A 20,815-nucleotide genomic window follows, 5' to 3' on the forward strand; every position below is an offset into this window, starting at 1 on the left:
GTGTGCTCAGAAAGACATGCTCAAGAATGTTCGTAACAAGCTAACCAAACCAGAAACCAGAACCCACCAAGATGTCCATCAACCAGGAATGGATGACAAATTGTGGTTATTACACTAATGAAATACTTCACAGCAACGAAAAAGAACAAACTATAGATACATTCAACCTGCATGAATCTTACACACATGAAGCTGAGTGAAAGAAATCAGACATGAAAGGGCACATGTTGTATGATTCGTTTTAAAGGAAGTGTAAGAACAGGTAAAACTAAGCTGAGGTGAAAGAAATCCATACAGTGGTTAACTCTGGGGGGTGGATATTGACTGGGAAAGGGAATAAAAAGTTTAGATTTACTTCTAAGCTGTGCATTTAGGACATGTGTGCTTTCCTGTACATAAATTATACCTCAGTAAAAAAGAGAAATTAAAAACCTTAAAAATAGAAAAAAAAATGACACACAACTCTGTGTGTGTGTGTGTGTGTGTGTGTGTGTTTAGAAAGAATTCTGCAGGATATACTCCAAGCTAGTAATAATGGTCACCTCTGTGGATGGGAGCGGGAGTGGTGGGCTGGGATGGGGAGAAGTTGGAGAATTCTTTTATTGTTCCTTTTAAATTATTCTATATGGCTTGAATTTCTTATAATCAGCATAAACTACTTGTAAAAAATTCTAGAGCAAATTAAATCATAAACTAGAAAAGGAGCACACACACACACACACACACACACACACTCAAGGTCCCCAGGCCCCACTCTAGATGTGCTGTACCAGAATTTCCACCAGGAACCCCAGCTCTAGTCCAAGCTCGCCTCCCCACCACTCTGCTCTTGCATACCCCAGTGACGGGGATCTCACTACCTTTAAGGGCATTAGAACGTCTTTCCTCCTATGTTGTCTATGATCCTCCCTCTCTGGGTCCCTCCATTAGCTCCACCACCCACCAGGGCCCCCATGGCGCTTACCCACTGACAGGGAGCCACGTGCCAGTTTGGGGAGCAGCAGGTCAAGCTGGCGGAAGGTGTGGAAGACATCGGCTGAGTGGACGCGGTCCAGGGCCTGGCTCTCCGGGGTGTGTGGCGGTGCCTCAACACCGTACAGAGTCAGGTAGCCGGCTCTGGGGGCGGCAAACAGCTGGTCAGGGGGTTGTCTTTGGATACTCCCGGCCGAACCCTCCCAGGGCTGCCTACACGTTTTCTTCATTTGTACACCTGAGGAGCACCTGATTTTCCTACCATGTGTCAGGGACCTCTCTGGGCCACAGCGTCAGCAGAGAAGAAAACAGACAAAACCCTCACACACCCATGGAGCCAACACTCTAATGAGGGAGACAGACATACAGAGAAACGAGTGGATGAGTCATAGGTCAGCTGGGGCTCAGAGGGAGGGACAAAGAGGGAGAGGGTGGGGAGGGGCTCTCGGTGAAGGATGAGAAGGAGCCAGCGTGGGAGGAGCAGAGGGAGGGGCCTGAGGCGCAGGGAAGAGCCAACCTCCGGCGGGAAGGAGGCAGAGTGTGGAGGCGCTACCCGGAGGCTGGCGAGCAGAGCAGAGTGAGGGGTGGCCAGTGGGGCAAGATGGGGGCACCGATCAGGAAAGGAGGCTCCTGCCCCTGGAGATGGAGTCAGGATGGGCTCCCTGGAGGAGGCAGGTCTAAGCTGAGACCTGCAGGATAAGCAGGGGAAAGGGGTTCGGGCAGAGGGCACAGTCCCTGCAAAGGCCCAGAGCCAAGGAAGCAACCACAGCCAGGTCAGGGCGCTGCCAGGTACTGCCGGCCCAGGTGCTGGACTGGAGAGTGAGGGGCCGGCGCGGAGCACCCTGGGAGTCTGCACACACACACTCAAAACACACACACACACACACACTGCCTACAGGAATGCTCTCAGAGGAAATGTTTTCACCACCAGCCACTTTTTTTTTTTTTTTTTTTTTTGCGGTACGCGGGCTTCTCACTGCTGTGGCCTCTCCTGTTGCGGAGCACAGGCTCTGGACGCGCAGGCTCAGCGGCCATGGCTCACGGGCCCAGCCGCTCCGCGGCATGTGGGATCTTTCCAGACCGGGGCACGAACCCGCGTCCCCTGCATCGGCAGGCAGACTCCCAACCACTGCGCCACCAGGGAAGCCCCACCAGCCACTTTTTAATGCTCCAGGAGTCCAGCCCCACTGGCCTCAGTCCTAGGAGGAAAACCACAGGTTTTCACTTTTTCCACGTGGTGAGAGGGGCCAGGACTTCTGAGAGAGACACCGTGAAGCCCTAATGCAGCCCCCTCAGGCCCTCCTGGGTCTCCCAGGACAGGGATTTTCCGGAGAAGGAGAGGAAAGAAGCAGGAATGAGGGAGGATGGGGCTGAGAAAGGCCTGTCTGGTCCCCACTTTGTCCATCATTCACACAGTGTAGACACGTAGTAGGTCTTCAATAAATGTTCTATCAATGGATGAATGGATGGATGGGCGGGAGGACGGGTGGATGGATGCATGGATAGTTAGAACTTAATCCTGAGAACACTGATCTTGGAAGAAAATATGGGGTCACCATGATTCTGAGCTCAGTTATCCAAGCTACTGTCCCACCTTTTCCCTGCATCCCATTCACCTTCCCCTCATCCAGTTTTGGCCTCCATGCCCCCCAGAGATGGCGAGTTCAAGACCTGCCCATCCAACTGGACTAAAAGGAAGCAATCCTTCCTTCAGGACAGCTGAAACGAGCTACCTATAGAGTCTAACCCGTCGGCCCTACTGAGGCCTCTGCATCAGCCCAGAAGGAATTCCCTCCTCCTTTTCCTCCAGACATGTAAGCCCCTGGATCCCTCTTCTTCAGAAGAATGTCCTCAGTCTCCTTATGGCAGAAGTTGTAAAGGTGCATCCTACAATCTAGATTCAGTCCAGAAACGTGTGTTGTTTGGTTAATAGAGTTTTCCTAAAAACAACCGAATGCATATTTAAACATTTGGGGAAATTCATACAAAATCTGGATTTCCCCCTCCATCTCATTTTGAAAAAGGAGAAAGGCTGACCACTGGCAGCCTACAGTCCCGCCTGGCAGCCCTGGGCAGAAGTGGAGTCACGGCCACCCCTCTTAGACGGAAACAAGCTGGCAGGGTCAGGCCCTGCGGTCTCTGTGACACTGCAGTTAAACACCTGTCACCATTTGTCATCCTACTTGCACTGGTTTTTTTCTTAAAGCAGAAAACTAGTTCCTTAGATAAAATATCTACCAGAAATAGGCGATGAAAAATAACCCCTCCCCAAAAGACAAGAAAACCAGGAAGACCGCGAGGTTTCACACTGTGGACATGAAGGCCCTTCCTGTGGCGCCTCCACATCAAAATAACACCTGACACGGCTGAAGACAGGCAATAAATAATTACACGACCTATAAATACACACATGACCTACAGGTGGCGCTAGGAGCCATAAAGAAAAAGCTGGAATGGGCCGGGTAATGAGGGGGCCATCATATTAAATGGGGTGGCAGGAAAGACCTCCCTGAGCAGGTGACCCTTGAGATGAGACTTGAATGAAGTGAGGCGGGAGCCATGCCGACATATAGGGAAGAGCATTCTTGGGCAAGGGAACAGAAACTGCAAGGGCCTTGAGTTGGGAGCATGCCTGGCCTGTTCCAGGGGCAGCAAGGAGGCTGGTGAGATGACACCAGTGGAATCAGAGTTAGAACTCTGGATGTGACTGAGTGAGGCAGGGGCCCACACAGGACAGGTTGGAATCTCACGGTCTCGGGCTACGCGAACACACACCTCTGTACCCGTGTGACTGTCATCCAACTTGCCCACTGCCTTTCTATTTCAGGGGCTGCAGATGGCGATGAAAAGGCCCAAGGAGGCAGGAGCTGCAGCCCAGCGCTCAGGCCCTGAAGACACAGGGATCCATTTACGTCTGCCCTCCTGCACTGTGCCTGCTGTTACCATGAACCTGAACGGACCCAGCTGCCACCGCGTGGCCCCCACCTCCCCCAGTGCCTCAGCTTCTTCTCTGACTTCTTTGCCCGCACAAGGATACGGGATGGCAGGAGCTAGGAGACCTGGGAGTGCCCTGCTGTGAACTTGCTGGGTGGTTTTAGCGGCCCCTCTCTGGACCTCAGTCTCCACACCATATGACAGGGTAGACCAGACCTGCATCACCCAGACCAATCACAGCCCTTGATGGTATCTGCACCACTCCAGGGTGAAATGAGAAAAAGGCGACACACCAAGGGTCGTGCTTGAGAGTGTAGGCTCTGCAGCCAGCCCTGCCAGGACCCCAACCATGGGACTCTGGGCAAATGACTTAGAATCTCCAGGCCTTAGTTATCTCATCTGTCAAATGGGGTTTGTAAAGTACCCGCCCACAGAGTTGTTGTGAGGATTAAATGTATTAGCGCACACTGAGCCTACAAGAACACACACACGTCATAAATGTTCCTGTGTGCCCATATGTGTCAGCAAATGCCTGTCCTTTATCCTCAAACTGTGTTGCTGTAATTTTTTGGAGCGGTTAAAATGTCTCGCTTGTATGAGATGCTGGTCATTAGGGATGCCACCAAAAACTACTGGCTCTCCTTCCCTCACTGCCTGTGGCCATGCTCCTCCATCCCTGCCACCACGCAGTCAAATCCACCAGCAGGTCCCACCGACCCCATCCCCCAAAGCTACCCGAATTCTCCCCATCGCCTGGTCCAGGCCACCATTCTGTCTCACCTGGGCAACTAAAACAGCCTCCTAACAGGTCCCCCTGCCTCCCTTTCATTGCCACCCACCCGAACTATGGTCTAGTCTCTGTCTGGCAGCCAAAGAGAGCTTTTAAAACTCTAAGTCCGGGTTTCCCTGGTGGCGCAGTGGTTGAGAATCTCCCTGCCAATGCAGGGGACACGGGTTCGAGCCCTGGTCTGGGAAGATCCCACATGCCGCGGAGCAACTAGGCCCGTGGGCCACAACTACTGAGCCTGCGCGTCTGGAGCCTGTGCTCCGCAACAAGAGAGGCCGCGATAGTGAGAGGCCCATGCACTGTGATGAAGAGTGGTCCCCACTTGCCTCAACTAGAGAAAGCCCGCGCACAGAAATGAAGACCCAACACAGCCATAAATAAATAAATAAAAATAAAGGAATTCCCTTAAACAAAAAAAAAACCAACTCTAAGTCCAATGGTGTCATACCCCTGCTTAAACCCCCAATGTCACTCATCTCACTTAGAATAAATTCCAAAGCCTTCCATGGCCTTGAGGCTCTGTGAGACCCGGTTTCTGCCAGTTTCTCTGACCTCATCCCCCCGCCCAACCTCCTTGGCTCATTAGGCTCCAGCCACACTGGCCCTCTCACCAAGCATCTGGGTGACCAGCAAGGCCCCTTTTCTGGCCTGTGTCTCCTTTACAGCTCATAGGCTGAGTCAGGCGACCACTCAAGAGTCCCAGATACAAAATGTCGCCTTGCAGCCTTTGCTTTGGAGTATCCCGAACTGCTTCCCCAACCACAAAGTCCTCCTGGTTCCCCTGGCCACTATTAATGGCTGGTCCAGAGTGCTGGACTCACCTGAGCAGGAAGCTGTAGGAGAATTCGAGGAGTCCCATCTCATGCCAGCCACTGCCTGCTTCCGTGGTGTCACCCAGCAGGACAGTGTGGAGGTTGGTATACATGGCTTCCGTGAGCGCCTGGAGCTCTTTGTGGAGGAGAGTCCTGGGGCAAGGAACCAAGGTGTGAGAGTGTAGCTTCCAAAAAAATATATATACGCACACAGGCACCTCCTTGGCCAAACCTCAGAGTCCCAGGACTCCAGTGCCTCAGTGGCAATGAGGGCTTTTGGAAGATTGGATTAAACAAAATGTTATTATTTCTATCATCATCCACAATGACGATAGTTACTATTTATTTTGCCAAGCACAATGATCTCATTTCATCTTTTGACAGCCCCAGGGATAACAGTTACTATTATGATACCCATTTTACAGATGGAGAGACTCAGGGACAGAGAGGAAAGTGATTTGCCAAGGTCACCCAGCCAGTAAGTGATACAGCTGGGACTGAAACCCTGATCTGCCCAACTCCAGAGTCTGAACTTTTAAACATGATAGCCATCCCCTCTCGGGGCACATGAGCTTGGATACGGAACCCACAGACTTGCAGAAGAGAGAGAACTAAGAAACCAGCCCTTTCTCCCTGAGATCCAAAGTTAGGGAGACCTGTTTGGATAGAGTGTCCTGGACCAAAGATTGCTAATAAACATGACTCCAAGTGAATGCTCCATGAGGAATAAGGGAATCTGGCTGGCGATCTGGTCTCGTCGTTGAGTACCTAAGAGTCTGAGGAGAGGACCAGTTCTGGGAGAGCATGTGGGTGAAGCCAGAAGCCCCTCTGTACTGAGCCCCCACAGTACAGTCAATATTGAGCCATGGCTGAATGTATGATTAGAAGCCAGGAAAGATGGGATCTTCTATCTAAGTTTAAGGCCCCTCTACACTGCACAAGGATCTAAACCATAAAGGACCCCACTGCATCGAGCGAAGCGTCCATGGGGTGGTGCAGAGCCGATGTTCAACAGCGACACCTTGTGGCAGCAACAAGACCAGTGCTAGTGTGCCCATCAGGTGCTCTGGCTCTCTGTCGCCACCTGCTGTTTGGACATAGGATGGACTCCTTTAGACTGAATAAAGACGGGAAAGCATCCAGAGGGGTTCCGTGAACTTCCAGGTAATAAAAGCTTTGGGATGTTTCACTGTTGGAAAAACAATAGATACGACCCATGTGAGATAATGTGTGTGAAGGGCTTAACATAGCGCTTGGCACATTGTAAGTGCTTAATACATGGGAGCTGACAGTGATCAACCCTGCTTCAGCTGTTCCCTTGACTCCACTCCAAGCACTAGTCCTTGACAGAGACAGTAGCCCCCAATAGATGTGGCAGCCATGCCCAGAAGACCTCATGCCAGCTTTTGAGAAATGCCCAGAAACTCTCGAGGGTAGACACTGGAGGAAACTGGGATCCTCCCTGGGTAGGGGGGTAGGATGCAGTGAACTGTGGACTCTTGTTGCTAATGGAACCCCTAGAATAGCAGGACCCAGGACACTCAGGCTCAGGAATACTCCTAGCAGCTGTCCCACAAAGCCAAGGTCAGACTGAGCATTGTCTCTCATCCATGTTCACCTCATGAGGCTGGCCTTTCCTCAGCTTTAGCAGTCCTGCAAAACCCGGCCTTCTAGATGCTTTTCCTGACTCCAGGAGGTGAGTCTTCCTGGAGAGAGATTGCTAAAGATGCCCATCAGACTGTGTGCACTCTTTAGGGGAGGATGCAGAGTCTTACTTCCTCCATATCTCGGTGGGAGGAGAATGGGCTGTGGAGTCTTCAGACCTGGGTTCAAATCCCAGCTCTGACGCTTACTAGCAGTAGACCTTGGGTAAGTCACTTCACTTCTCTGAACCTCTGTTTCCTCATCTGTAAAATATGGATAAAAATACCTACCTCTGAAGCTGTTGCACAGATATGAACACATGCCTATCAAACACCTGGCATTTGGCAGGTGTCTTCAGAGGGAGGTTGGCGTCATTCTGCGCTCTTGCATCTAGGATGGTGACCAGTGTATGAACGAGTACAGGGTAAATGCCCTCACAGGTCCTTTTGTAAGTATTACTCATGTTTCAGGACCTGCACCACTTCCTAGCTGTGTGACCTTGGGCAAGTCACTTCTCTTCTCTGAGCCCCGTGTCCTCATCTATAAAATGGGGCTGTTAAGTTACCCTCCAGCATTGCTGTGAAGACTCATGAGATCATGCATGATGCCTGGCACAGAGTATGGACTCAAAAACATTAATCACCCCACCACCTCCCTTTATTTGACAGATGTGGAAACAGAGGCTCGGTGCGGGGGTGTGGTTTGCCCAAAGTCACAAAGCTAGGCAGTGGGAAAGCTGGGATTTGAATCTAGGTCTAGCTGACCCCAACCCTGGTCTCCTTCTACTAGAAATCAGAGCTGCCTCTTGGGAAGTAAAGAGTTCTTCTTCAGCCCAATTCTCTAGGGTTGTTTCTTGTTTTGTTTTTGTTTGTTTTCACAAAACGAAATGTCTTTACTGGACACCTGTTGTGGAAACAAGCTCAGCTCACACGGGACTTGAACTACGCGGGTAGAAGCCGATCGCCCACCCTGGCCCACCCATGGGTACCATCTGCAGCCACTCACGGTTTCATCTTGGACTTTTCTTCACTGGGGCTGTAATGCGGAAGCTGCACGTCGAAAATCCTCTCCATGAGGAAGGCGGCGTAGGCGTGGAAGTCCAGCCTGGTGCGAGGCTCCCACACCACCATGTCATAGGAGTGTGGGTCCAGGAGGACAGTGACATACCTGCCCCCAACCAGCACCTGGGAAGTTGGCAGGGATGCAGTGAGGAGTCCGACTATGAACAACAGCAGTTCTCTGAGGTCGACTTACCCCGTGACAGGCAGTGGCCCCACCAGCTACTTAACAGACAATGTCCCCTCATCTACCTCTCACAACCACCCTGTGAGGCAGGGACCATCATTCACCCATTTATAGCTGAAATGTGATAAGGCGTATAACGTGCCCAAGACCACACATCTGAGAAGTGGCAGAGCTGGGAAAGGAATTCGGCACTTTTTCTGAACCAAAGGTTATGCTCTTAACCACCTCACTTTTAAGCATCTTCCATGGTTATCTTGGTTAATGTCATATCTCCAGCAGCCAGGAGAGAGTCTGCCCACAGAAGCAGCAGATGGATGTGTGTGCATTGTAGGTGGATGGATGGATAGATGGAATGGATAGATGAATGTACAGATGGATGGATGGGAGGATGTCGGTGGATAAATGGATATATTATAGGTATGGGTGGGTGGATGGATGGATGAGTGGATAAATGGATGGAAGAAAGGAAGGAAGGATGGATGGATGTTGTTGGATAAATGCTAGTGGATGTGAAAGCAAAACCTTCTTTGGGAGGCTGAGCTCTGTATGTAACATGCTGCTCAAGACAGGAAGGAGACAGCACTGGAGAGCTATAATCCTGCAGTCAACAAGGGTGAGGGCATTTTCCCTCAAATGTGTGTGGAGGGGGTCACACAACTCCAACTACCCACTGCCTTAGCCTTGTTTTCAAAATGTGGTCTGTGAGTCATGGTAATCAAACTCTCTTATAAAATACAAGCCAATATCCAAGAAAAATGCTGTTGGATGGATGGTTAGATGGGTGGATAAATGGAAGGATAGATCATTGAATGTATGTTGGATGGAAAGATGGATGGATGGGCAGCTAGAAGGTGCTTGCAAACTAAATGTATGAATGAATGTTGGGTACATGGATGGCAGGATGCTAAGATGGAAGGGTGAATGTTGGATTCACTTCTAACCTCCAAGTTAGAAGGAGACGTGGAAGGTGGGTGGATGGAGAGAGATATAAATAGATGTATATAGAGTGGACAGACATTGGATATTGAAAGGATAGATAATCAAATGCTGGGTGGTGGTGGCAGATGGATGGAAACATGGGCAGATAAGCAGAAGAATGGAAGTTGGTGGAAACTGAATATATGGTTGAAAGTTGGATGGATGCTATGTCCATGAGTGGAAGAATGCTGGATAAATTGGGTAGACAGGTAGAGGAACAGATGATGGACAAGTGGATGGAGAGACAGATTTTGGATAGATATTTAGAAAGATGGACGAGTGAGTGGATAGATGGAGGTTGATGGAAATGGAATACATGAATGAATATTGGATGGATATTAAGACGGAAGAAGGCTGCTTAGATATTGGGCAGATAGGCAGAAGGACAGATGTTAGATGGATGGGTGGATGTGGGACAGATGGAAGTTGAATGAATGGATAGAGGTCGGTTAGATGAACACACAAGGATTGGATAATATTAAATGACTGCATAGCTGCATGCTGGGAAGACACTAGAGGGATAAGGAAGGGATGAATGTTAGATAAACGTTGGATGTACAGTTGGATAGGCATATAGAAAGTTGGCTGGACCACTGGATGGTTAGTGTATGGATGGGTATTGAAGAAATCAGTAAACACCAGGTTTAATAGGCCCAGGTGCTCATCCCCTTCCCTCCCAAGAGGCAAAAGAGGCACTTACAGTAAAGATATCACCATGCTTCTCCTTCATCCTAGTGAGGAAGCTGGCGGCATCTTTTCCAAACTCCAAAGCATAGCCCAACCAGGGGATACTGCCCAAGTCCAAGGGGGGCTCGCCAGGTCGCCTGCAGAAGCCACAGCACTTATCACCGTTTGATAAACCAGGGAAGAGGATAAAGAGTGTAGGGCACGGCGTGAGATTTTCAGTGGAGAGGAAGGCTTCCCTGAGGAGACATTTGACCAAAGACCTGAAGGCGGTGAGGGAGGGAGCCACATGGATATCTAAAAGAAGAGCTTCCAAGCAGAGGGAACAAGTGCAGAGGCCCCTAAGCTGGATCATGCCTGGTGTGTGCAAAGAACAGTGAGGAGGCCGGGGTGGCTGGATGTGGGAACAAGACGTGTACAGTAGGAGGTGAGGCCGGAGCAGTAACAGGGGCCAGACCATGCAGGGCCTTGTACGCAGCTCTGAGGACTTCAGCTTTTGCTCTGAGTGAGGGGGGAGCCATCGGAGCTTGAAGCAGAGGAGGGACAGGATTCGGCTTTGGTTTTTACAAGTAGCTTTTGGCTGCCGAGTAGGGAATAGACCACAGAGGGCTGAGAGCAGAAGCTGGGGTACCAGTTGATGTTCATACATACTGGGGGGTCCAGTTAAGGTGGTCACCTCTCTGCAGGTAGGAGAACCTTCCAGAACCCAGTAGTATTAGGATACAGAGTTCTCTGTATGAGCCAGCATGGACCAGGGTCCTGGTCATCTCACACTTCCTCTCATGCCCACCGAGAAAGGGTAAGGCTGGAGAGCATGGCTGGATAGCTGGAGGTGGTAGAAGAACTGCCCTGTCGCTGACCCCTGACTGCCCCTCTCCAGCTCAGAATCTGAGGTATCTCAGGAGGCCAGACACCATGCCCATGGCCTGTGGGGATGCCCCAGGGGTACAGGTAGCTCAGCCAGGGGGTAGGAAGGTTGTGTGTGATATTCAAGGTCAAAATCTCATCTGTGAGAGCAGAGGGACTCCTCTGAGGATATAATAACATATCTACACCTCACTACGGTGGATGGAATTCTAATATGACTACAATGACCTACAACTGAGTGAGGGAGATGGTACAGTTGACTTTGAGAAAGGATGATTCTTCTTAGTGGACCTGACCTAATCAGGTGAGGACAGGGCTTACAAGGGGCAGGGATCTTCCTGGCAAAAGAGACTGAGATTTGGCATAAGGGAGATTCTTTGCTGCTGGCTTTGAAGATGGAAGGGGCCACATGGCAAGGAATGCATGGGGCCTCTAGGGGCTATGAGTGGACCTTGGCTGACAGCAAGCAAGGAAATGGGGACCTCAGTCCCACAACCGCAAGGAGCTGAATTCAGCCAGATTCTTCCCTGGAGGTTCCTGATAGGAAGGCAGCCTGGCCAACACCTTAATTTCTGCCTCGTAAGACTCTGGACAGAGAACACACTGTACTGGACTTCTGATCTACTGAAGTGTGAGCTAATAAATGGGTGTTGTTTTAAGCTCCCAACTATATGGTAATTTGTTACACAGCAAGAGATAACTAATATACTCAAACTGACATTGCACTTGCACTGGGCCCTGCCCTTGGCCAAGCATTTGATATATGAATGTCTCATCTCATCCTCCCCAACCACCCTCTGAGGGAGGGGCTATATTCACACCTGCACCAAATATTAACTATGAAGCAGGCATCGTCCTGGGTGCTGGAGATACAGGAGTGAACAGGGAAGATGAGGTGGAGGGCCCTGACCTCACAGGGCTTACATACTAATAAGCGGAGACAGACAAAAACAAAGAAGCAGTACCATTTCCGAGAGCGAGAAGTGTGATGAAGAAAATAAAGGAGATAAAACGTGACAATGAAAAGACAAATAACCCAATTTAACAATGCACAAAAGAATCTGAATGGACAGCTCTCCAAGGAAGATATACAAATGGCCAGTAAGCACATGAAAAGATTCTCAACATCATTAGTCATTGGGGAAATGAAAGTCAAAATGACAAGCAGTACCATTTCAAATCCACTAAGATGGCCATAGTGTTTTTAAAAAAAAAAAAAAAAAAGGAAATAAGTGCTGGGAAGACTGTGGAGAAATGGGAACCCTCATGTATTTCTGGTGGGAACGTATAACGGTGCAGCTGCTTTGGAAAGTCTCGCAGTTCCTTGAAACATTAAAAGAGTGACTATATGACCCAGCGATATACCCCAAAGAACTGAAAACGTAAGTTCATACATAAACTTATACACTATTGTTCATCGTATCATTAATCATAATAGCCCCAAAGTGGAACCAACCCAAATGTCCACCGACAGATGAATGTATAAACACAATGTGGTGCATTCATACGGTGGAACATTATTCAGTCATGAAAAGGAGTGAAGTACTGATTCACGCTACAACTTGGAAGCACCTCAAAACCATCACGCTGAGTAAAAGAAGCCAGACACAAAAGGCCACATAGGGTATGATTCTATTTCTGTGAATGTCCAGAGAAGGCAAATCAACGGGGACAGGAAGTAGATTCGTGGTTTCCAGAGTCTGAGGGGAGGGTGGAATGGAGAGTGACCGCTCACGGGTACCAGGTTTCTGTTTTAGAGTGATGAATATATTCCAGAGTTAGATAGTGGTGATGGGTGCACAGCCCTGTGGCTATACTAAAAACCACTGAATTGTATATTTTAAAAGGGTGAGTTTTATAGTATGGGAAATACATCTCATTAAAGAAAAAAGAAAGAAGGGTGATACGAGATAGTGGGGAGGCGCTAGTTTAGAGAAGGTGGTCAGGGAGGGCCTTTCCAAGGAGGTGCCATGTGAGCAGAGACTGGAAGGAAGAGCGGGGAGAAGAACCTTACAGGCAGAGGGAACAGCAAGTGCAAAGGCCCTGGGGCAAGAGTGCACTTGGTGACGTTCTCAAGACAGCAGGAGCCGCTGTGGCGGGAGTGGAGGATGTGGGGGTGAAAGACTGGAAATGACCTGGGGACCAAGAAGGCCAGTGGCCGAGGACAGAGTCTGGCTTTTATTACAAGTGTGGTGGGAACCCTCTGGAGGGTAGGATTTAGGAAGTGATGTGATGATTTAGGAAGTAGGATTTAGGAAGTGATGTGATTGTGCTTTTAAAAGGTTGCAAGAGGGAACTCCTTGGCGGTCCAGTGGTTAGGACTCCACGCTTCCACTGCAGGAGGCACAGGTTCAATCCTTGGTCAGGGAACTAAGATACCGCAGGCTGCGCAGTGTGGCCAAAAAAATAAATAAAGGTTGCAAGAGCGAGAGGCGGGAGGGAGATATGTCAGGAGACTAAAGCAACTACGGTGGGAGTGGAGGCTGTGATCCTCCAGGAGCCAGGCCTAGCATCCGACTCGTCCACTTCCAGGTTGGGGGTTTTTGTGCCATCCCCAGAAGCCCAGGGGGGACCACCTTCCCTTCATCCTTCTTCCCCTCCCTGTCTACGTTCTTCCACCATGGCCTCCTGCCTCCTCAGTCTGACTGTCCCCCAACATAACCCAAAGCGGGGAACAGGTGGTGGACAGAGAGGCTGGCTAGATTTGAGGGCCAGAGTTTGGGAAATATGGAAGCAGAACCAGAGGTGAGGGTTGAGGGCATTAGGAAGTGCCTCCCCCCACCCACTTCCTCCTCTCGCCCCACTCCCACCCTGCCTCTGAGCCCATCATTGAGGAGACTCGCAAAGGTGCAGCTTGGGGATTCTAAGGGGGTGCTGGGGACGTGCCAGGACCCTTCCTTTCCCCTCGCCTCTCTGTGAGCCAGCTTCTTCTGAAGGCTCCGTTTAAAGGCTGGCACAGCACAGGGCTGGAGGAGCCCAGTGTGCACCAGCCCTCTTCCAGTCCAGGTCTGAGCCCAGAGACAGGACACAGCAGCGGCGATTTCTGCACAAGAGGCAGGAGGGCAGGATGGTTGTTATGAGCCTGACTTTAGCACCACACTTCCTGGCTTCAAATCCCAGCCGTGCTTCTTGCCGGCCGTGTGACTTTGCTTCCCCACGCCTGTTTCCTCACCTGTAAAAGAGGAGTGATGACACTACAGACTACACTGGGCTGTGATGAAGATGAAGGGGGCTATAGAACAGTGCTTGGCACCTGGCAACCGGGGAGCAGCTGGGGTGGGTCTGAGAAGCAGGACCAATATGACTCCCGGGTGCCATTTCTTGAGCAACGGCTATATGCCAGGTGCAAAGGTTTCCTTGCTTGGTAATGATGGCTGATACTTGATGAGCCCTGACTGTGTTACCCTTTGAGGAAGGAAGCATTGTATTTCCATCAAGCCCATTTTACAGCAAATGAAACTGAGGCACAGAAGGGGCTGAGCCACTTGCCCGAGGGCCCACCGTGGAGGGTCTGGGTTTCTAACCCAGGCAGGCCTGGCTGCAGAGCCCACACTCTTGATGCTACCCTGGCCCCAAGTCACCCCAAGTGGACATCTGCACAGCCACTTTGCAGGTGAGGAAACTGAGACGCAGAGAGGTTCCAGCGACCTTCCCAGGTGCAGGGCCTGAGACCTTCCCCTAAGACATCTTTGGGGTGTGGGTGGGGCTTCCTTCCCCTGCCTTTCACTCTGGCTGCCACCGGAGCTCCCCAGCAAGCCTGGTGTTATTTCTGGCAGCACTCATCTTTCCCCTGAAAAGTTCCAAGGAGCTGCGGACAAAGGCAGGAAGCTGGGAGCCCAGACGTCTGATTCCTGATGTGCCAGAGGCTCCTTCAGCCCCCGGGCCCTGAATCCAACTGAGGCCCAGGTCACATTCCAGGGTGACTCAGCCAGAGGCCAGCGGGGGCAAAGGAGGCTCTATTTTGGGGTCTGCGGTCTCTAGCCTCCCTCATGGACACTCTCACTGTTCTGAGGCAGGGATGCCGGGCGTGACCCTCTCATCCCCAGCTGCTGCCCACATGGCTGATCGCTGCCTTCCCTTCCTCCTCTGTAAAATAGGGGTAACAAGAGTGCCCCCATCTCCAAGTTAGGAGAAAATGAGATTGGGGGCCTAAATTCCGGCCCCTGTGGGGTCTCCCAAGGGTCCACGCAACTCTGCCCCCCCAGGGTCCACACTACCACCCGCACAACTGTCAGTGACCCCCATTCCCACACTTCTCCCCAGTACCCCACCTGGTGAAACTGTTAAGCTGCCCACAGGTATGAAAATCAACAGCTCACCCTCAAAGACAAATTAGCTCTCTGGATTGATAGTAAGAATTAGCTAAAATAATGTTTGGCATTCCTTCTAATCCAGCAATTCCACCCTCACCTACTATTATCGTCATCATTCCCTGTTTTGTTTTGTTGGCGTTTTTCTGGCAGTGCCGTGCGGCCTGTGGAATCTTAGTTCCCTGACCAGGGATCGAACCTGTGCCCCCTGCAGTGGAAGCACGGAATCCTAAACACTAGACTGCCAGGCAATTCCATCATCATTCCCATTTTAAAGACTGGGAAACTGGACTTCCCTGGTGGTCCAGTGGTTAAGACTGCACTTCCACTGCAGGGGGCGCAGGTTTGATCCCTGGTTGGGGAACTAAGATCCTGCGTGCCGTATGGTGTGGCCAAAAAGAAAAACAGCATAAAGATTGAGAAACTGAGGCAGAGAGCAGTTACTCAACTTGTTCTTATTCCTGGAGGCTGGGAGTTTCCATATGCTAAGCACCCAGGTACCCAGCCTCCCAGAATCCATGTATTCTGTGGCTGCCCTCATCTGCCCCAGAGAAAAGCACAGACTAGGAGGCCCCACAGGATGAGCCCAGCACATTGTCTGAAATAGCAAAAACACTGGAAACAACTTGAGTCCCTCAATAGGGACAGGAATAAAAGGGAAAAAAAGAAACCTGCACCTATTCATACTATGGAATACTACACAAAAAATCGAAAGAATGAATTAGATCTCCACATAGCAACATGGACGGATGTCAAAACGAAAATCTGGAGTGAAAACAGCAAAGGTACAGTCTGAAAACAACTCTGTACAGAGTTTCCAAAAAGCCTGACAACTTAGGAAAAATAATTTATTTCTCTATAAGGAAACTTATCTGTAGCCTTTTTCGTTTTCAGTTTTCCAGGCAAATGATTGAATGTATGGTGTTAAGTTTCACCTAGAAAGGTGTCGAGAGGTTGAAGAAAAATATCGTGAACTCACTGTGTGGAAATTCAACTAACACATTGTTTAAAAATAAAAGCTTTCCAGAAAATTTCTGGAATTTTCAAACACTCTGACTTAAACACACACACACCACACTTCCACCGCCCTGTGTTGTCTACGAGCTAAGGTCTATGCATATGAGAATAATTTTTAAAACAGCTGGGAGGCTGAGGAGATATGACAACCAAAGGCAGTACCCTGGATGAGATCCTAGCACAGAAAGAAGACGTTAACGGAAAAGCTGATGAAATTCAAATAAAGTCTGGAGTTTGGTTAATCGTAACAGACCAGTGTTGGTTTTTTTTAGTTTTAATGACTGTACCATGATGCTGTAAGAGGTTAACAATAGCAGAAACCGTGAGGGGTATTTGGGAACTCTTTGTACAACTTTTCTGTAAATATAAAACCAGTCTAAAATAAAAAGTCTAAAATAAAAAATCTTTTTAAAAGATCTGGGAGGTTCCTCTCAAATTAATCAACAGTAGAGGTCCTGAATTGTCGGAAGAGTGGTTAGAAGGGCTTCAGTCTTATTTACAATGGGATAAATGCTTAAGTCGAATGTATTCCTCGTGCAATTCAAATTAATTTTTAAAATATTTTATAAAAAGATCTATACTGCCATCTCCTTGATTTGAGATAGGTGAATTTTACTTTTCTCCTAAATCGCAGATTCTCAGTGGAGCAGGAGAACCTTGGGGACTAGGAAGCTGAGGCGTTTGGTTCTGGTTCTACTCTGCCCGAGTAGACCTCAGCAGAAGGGAGACCCCTTTGTGGGCCTGAGTTTCTCTGGCAGAGGGAAATACCGAGCCTACTCAGCCCCTGCATCCGGATCCCGGAATCCTGTGGAAGGTGGTTCCAGGGCCGGTAAGAGGGCATCGTTCAGGGCCTCTGCCTTCCCCAGCCTCAACTCTGCCGTCCGTGTAATGGGGGAGAGAGCAAGCCTGGGGGGTGACACCGAGTTGGTGCACGATCCAGACAGAGGCTGAAGAGCGGGAGGGGGCTTCTTCCACCGGGGGTCACACCGAGCATGTCCACGCACCCACTCTGCACCCGTGACTCTCGGTTCTCACCTGCAACCCCCTTGCAGGTCCCAGGCACCGCTCTCTGGGCCAGGCCCGGGCTTCTCGCGCCCCGGCCGATCGAGTGTGTGCGGTGGGTGAGCAGCCCTCTGGGACTCCTGTCCCTGCACCTTCCCGCGCGCGTCTCCCCAACTCTGAGCCCTCTTTAAGCCCTCTGGGCCTGGCCCCCTCGCCGGGGCGGGGGAGGGGCGCGGAAGCCCCTTCGACCGGACACTTGGACTCCCACCTCCAGGCTCGCCCGGGGGGTGTAGGGGACGGTGGGAAGAAGATCCCCTCCTGCCCGGGGGACTGGAGCGGGGGCTCCGACGTGGGCCTGCCGCTGGCTCGGCGACCCCCTCGTTGCAGCCGGGGCGCGGGCCTGAGCGGAGACGACCCTTTGTCTGGCCGGGGGCGGCGCTGGCGGGCCGGGGTCGGGGGAGCCGGGGGTAGGCCGGGCGGGGGGCACTCACCGCGTGCGCCGGCGGGTCAGCAGCAGCAGCAGTAGCAGCGCGGCCAGAAGCCCGAAGACCACGGCCCAGGACATGGCAGGCCCGGCGACCAGGCTGCGGCTGCGGAACGCCGGAGGCGGCCGGTCTGGCTTGGGGGCCACGGGGGCCACGGGGGCCCAGTCCCAGAGCCGACCCCGCCCCCCCGCCCCTCCCTCCCCCCCCCCCCCCGCCCCCCGCCTACGGGCGGGGGCAGGGCCTGCGATCCCTCCCAGGTCCAGAGGGGTGGGTGGGGTGGCTCTTGGAGGCTCCGTTCGTCTCAGCTTCTACGGGACGGGCTCCGACCCCTGGCCCAGGAAAGGGTGGGAGGGATGTGCGTGGAAAATGTGGGTGCGGGAGACGGGAGGGATGGTGTAGGGGAAAGGGAAGGGCTGTGCAGGGAGGGAGGGGTTACGCGGGGGTGTGGGGGAGGAATGGGGGATTTGGGGAAGAGGAAGGAAGGGAATATGGGGGGACGGAGGGGTGATGGGGATAGAGAAAGTGTGAGGATGAGAGGTCAAGCTGTGGCAGAGGAGGGATTGGGGGTGGGAGGGGACTGGAAGGGCCTTTCCTCCACATTCCACCTAAACAGTCTCCACCACTCTAGCCGCCCCCCGCCCCTCACCCATCCCATCCCCACCCCACCCCGGATGGGCTAGAGTCCATTAGTTTTCTATTCTGTTGGTCTGGGCAGAGTGGGGTTGTACCGCCCCCTATTTTACCTTCAATAACTACAGTGGAGGGGGCACAAGAGCTCAGAGCACCCGGCTCTGAGTCCCTCATCTGCAAGCTGTAAGGGACAATAAGTGTACATCACCCACGTGTACCTGCAGCACAGCAGGGGCTCAGAATATGGTGGACGTTGTCACATTACCTGGTGCTTAGGGTGTTGGCCTCTGGTGCCAGTGGCTCTGCAAGAGACCACCCCTGGGCACTGGCGAGAACCTGGGCTCCCAGCTGGAAGCGTCTGGACCTCACTCCACCCTCTCCACTCCCTACACACACCCCACCCCACTTACACCTGGGAAACCTTGGCCAGGGAACTTACCCTCTCTTAACCCGCTTCCTTATCTGGGGACAGAGGTCAGACTTGTACTTTACCTTAGGGGGTTGCTGTGAAGAATTGATGAGAGCTTGTCAGTAGAGGGAAGTGCAAACTAGGAGTGCAGGGCACATGTGAGTTTTGTGAGGCAGTGAGCAGAGTGTGGAGCTGGGACCTAGAATGTCTGATTCTAATCCTTGGGCTGTTGCTCACTGCTGGTTGAATTGAGACAGGTTTCATTTCATCTTACCAATAGCCCCCAGGCTGAGCTGTTACTCCTCCCTGGTCTCCTGGCTTCTGCCCTCATCTCTCTGCAGTCCATTCTCCCCGCAGTTGTCAGAAGAATCCTGCTAGAACCTAAGTCAGATCCTCTACTGAATCCTGCTCAGAACCCTCCATGGCTCCACCTCACTCAGAGCACAGCCCAAGTCCTTACAAGGTCCTGTAAGGATTTGATCTGCCCCCTCCCACCTCTACCTCCCTGCCCTCATGTCCTCCCACTCTCTGCCTCACCCACTCTGCTCCAGCCACACTCATCTCTCACCCTGCCCCAAGTGTTCCAAACTCACTCCCACCTCAGGGCCTTTGCACTTGCTATTCCCTCTGATTGGAACACTCTTCTCTCATATACTTGCACAGCTGGCTTTTATCATCACATCCCTCATCCCTCTGTCTCTGCTCAGTTGTCAACTGCTCAAAGAAGCCCTCCTGACTGCCTGGTCTAAGGCAGTCACATCAGCCCTGTCTATTGCCTTGAACTGTTTTGGGGTTTGTTTTTTTTTTTTCCTTGACAGTACTTAACATTTCCTGCTATCATATTAGAGCTTCATTTATTTGTCTATTTAATGTCAGCTGTCAGGGCAGTTGGATGACCCTCATGTGGCCTCAGCAGACTGAGAAGAGCAAGAGGCAAAAGGAGTTTCTTGAATCTCTTGTTTATTTATCCAGCTTACCCACCAGCAAAGCTGACAATCCCAAAAAGGCCACAGAACAGGCCTGGAGGATTTTCTCCAAATTTGGGGAGCCCCACGGGGCAGCCTTCTGGCAGTGGGGTTCACAGTCCGGCTTGGCCAATACTAAACCATGTGACCTCAGGCAGTCTGCTCCATTTCCCTGAGCCTAGATGCCTCATCGGTGAAATGGGGATGAAGTGAAGAGTAAATGACCTAATCCAGGTGACACACTTGTCAGAGTGCCGGACGCACAGTGAACTTTAGTGGGGGTCAACTGCCATTAGCACTTAATTCCAATCTAGCCTCTCACCATATGTGTGATCAAGGCTTGGTCTCAGTTTTCTTATCTGAGAAATGGGGAGAACAGTTCCTTCCTCACAGGACAGTTGCACCCAGCATGGGGCCTGGCACACAGTAGGTGCTCAATAACTGTTAGCTCTCCAATCCCACACCACTGGCTTGAGTGCAAACTAGCATCACCTCAGTCCAAATCCCCCCCCAAATAAAATGTCCCTCTTCCCCCCTCAGCCCAGGGGCAAAATCCCGCCCCCCCCACCCAGGGAAGGAGGCCAGCTGCTCACACACCAAAGAGGGAAGAAGGTTTTGGGGCCCCTGGCTTCTCCCTTGCTATCAGAATCTGATTTTGTTCACGAATCAAGCAGGTGTTTAGGAAGATGGCCCCACCCCCTTCCCACAGAATGAACCAGCGTTGGTCTGAGCCAGCCAGGGACATCCCTCTTTGCTAGGGATTGGTCCAGTGGTGGCCACGTGAGCACCATCTGGACATTTGTTGGGGGCTTCTGGGAATTTTTCCCCTCCCTATTCTCCTCCTTTTCTTTGGGGGCCATTGTGTAAGAATGTGATGGTGGGGATGTTATGAGGGAAGGCCAGGAAAATGGCAGAACCCCAAACCAGAGCTGCAGAAGAACCATTCCTGGAACCACTTACCCCCAGACTTATTGTCTAATGAGATAATCAAATGCCTTTGTTGCTGAAGACACTGTGAGTCAGATTTTCTCTTACTTGCCGCCAAAAACTTTCCTAACTAAGATGACTTCCAGT

At 51.3% G+C, this 20,815-nt stretch overlaps 1 protein-coding gene across 1 annotated transcript in view; it reads right to left on the reverse strand.

Annotated features, from left to right (window-relative positions):
- The window catches only part of PTGIS (prostaglandin I2 synthase), a 39,967-nt gene extending 22,111 nt beyond the window's left edge, over positions 1–17,856 (reverse strand). Inside the window, exons 1-5 of the mRNA XM_065892462.1 lie at positions 17,744–17,856; positions 10,073–10,196; positions 8,155–8,333; positions 5,515–5,658; positions 965–1,116 (exon numbers count right to left, since the gene is read on the reverse strand). Coding sequence (XP_065748534.1) covers positions 965–1,116; positions 5,515–5,658; positions 8,155–8,333; positions 10,073–10,196; positions 17,744–17,817 — 673 coding nt within the window. The 5' untranslated portion in view covers positions 17,818–17,856. The remainder of the gene's footprint in view (positions 1–964; positions 1,117–5,514; positions 5,659–8,154; positions 8,334–10,072; positions 10,197–17,743) is intronic.
- Between the last annotated feature and the right edge of the window lie 2,959 nt (positions 17,857–20,815).

Source organism: Phocoena phocoena, chromosome 15 (assembly GCF_963924675.1).
Source record: "Phocoena phocoena chromosome 15, mPhoPho1.1, whole genome shotgun sequence".
NCBI lineage: Eukaryota > Metazoa > Chordata > Mammalia > Artiodactyla > Phocoenidae > Phocoena > Phocoena phocoena.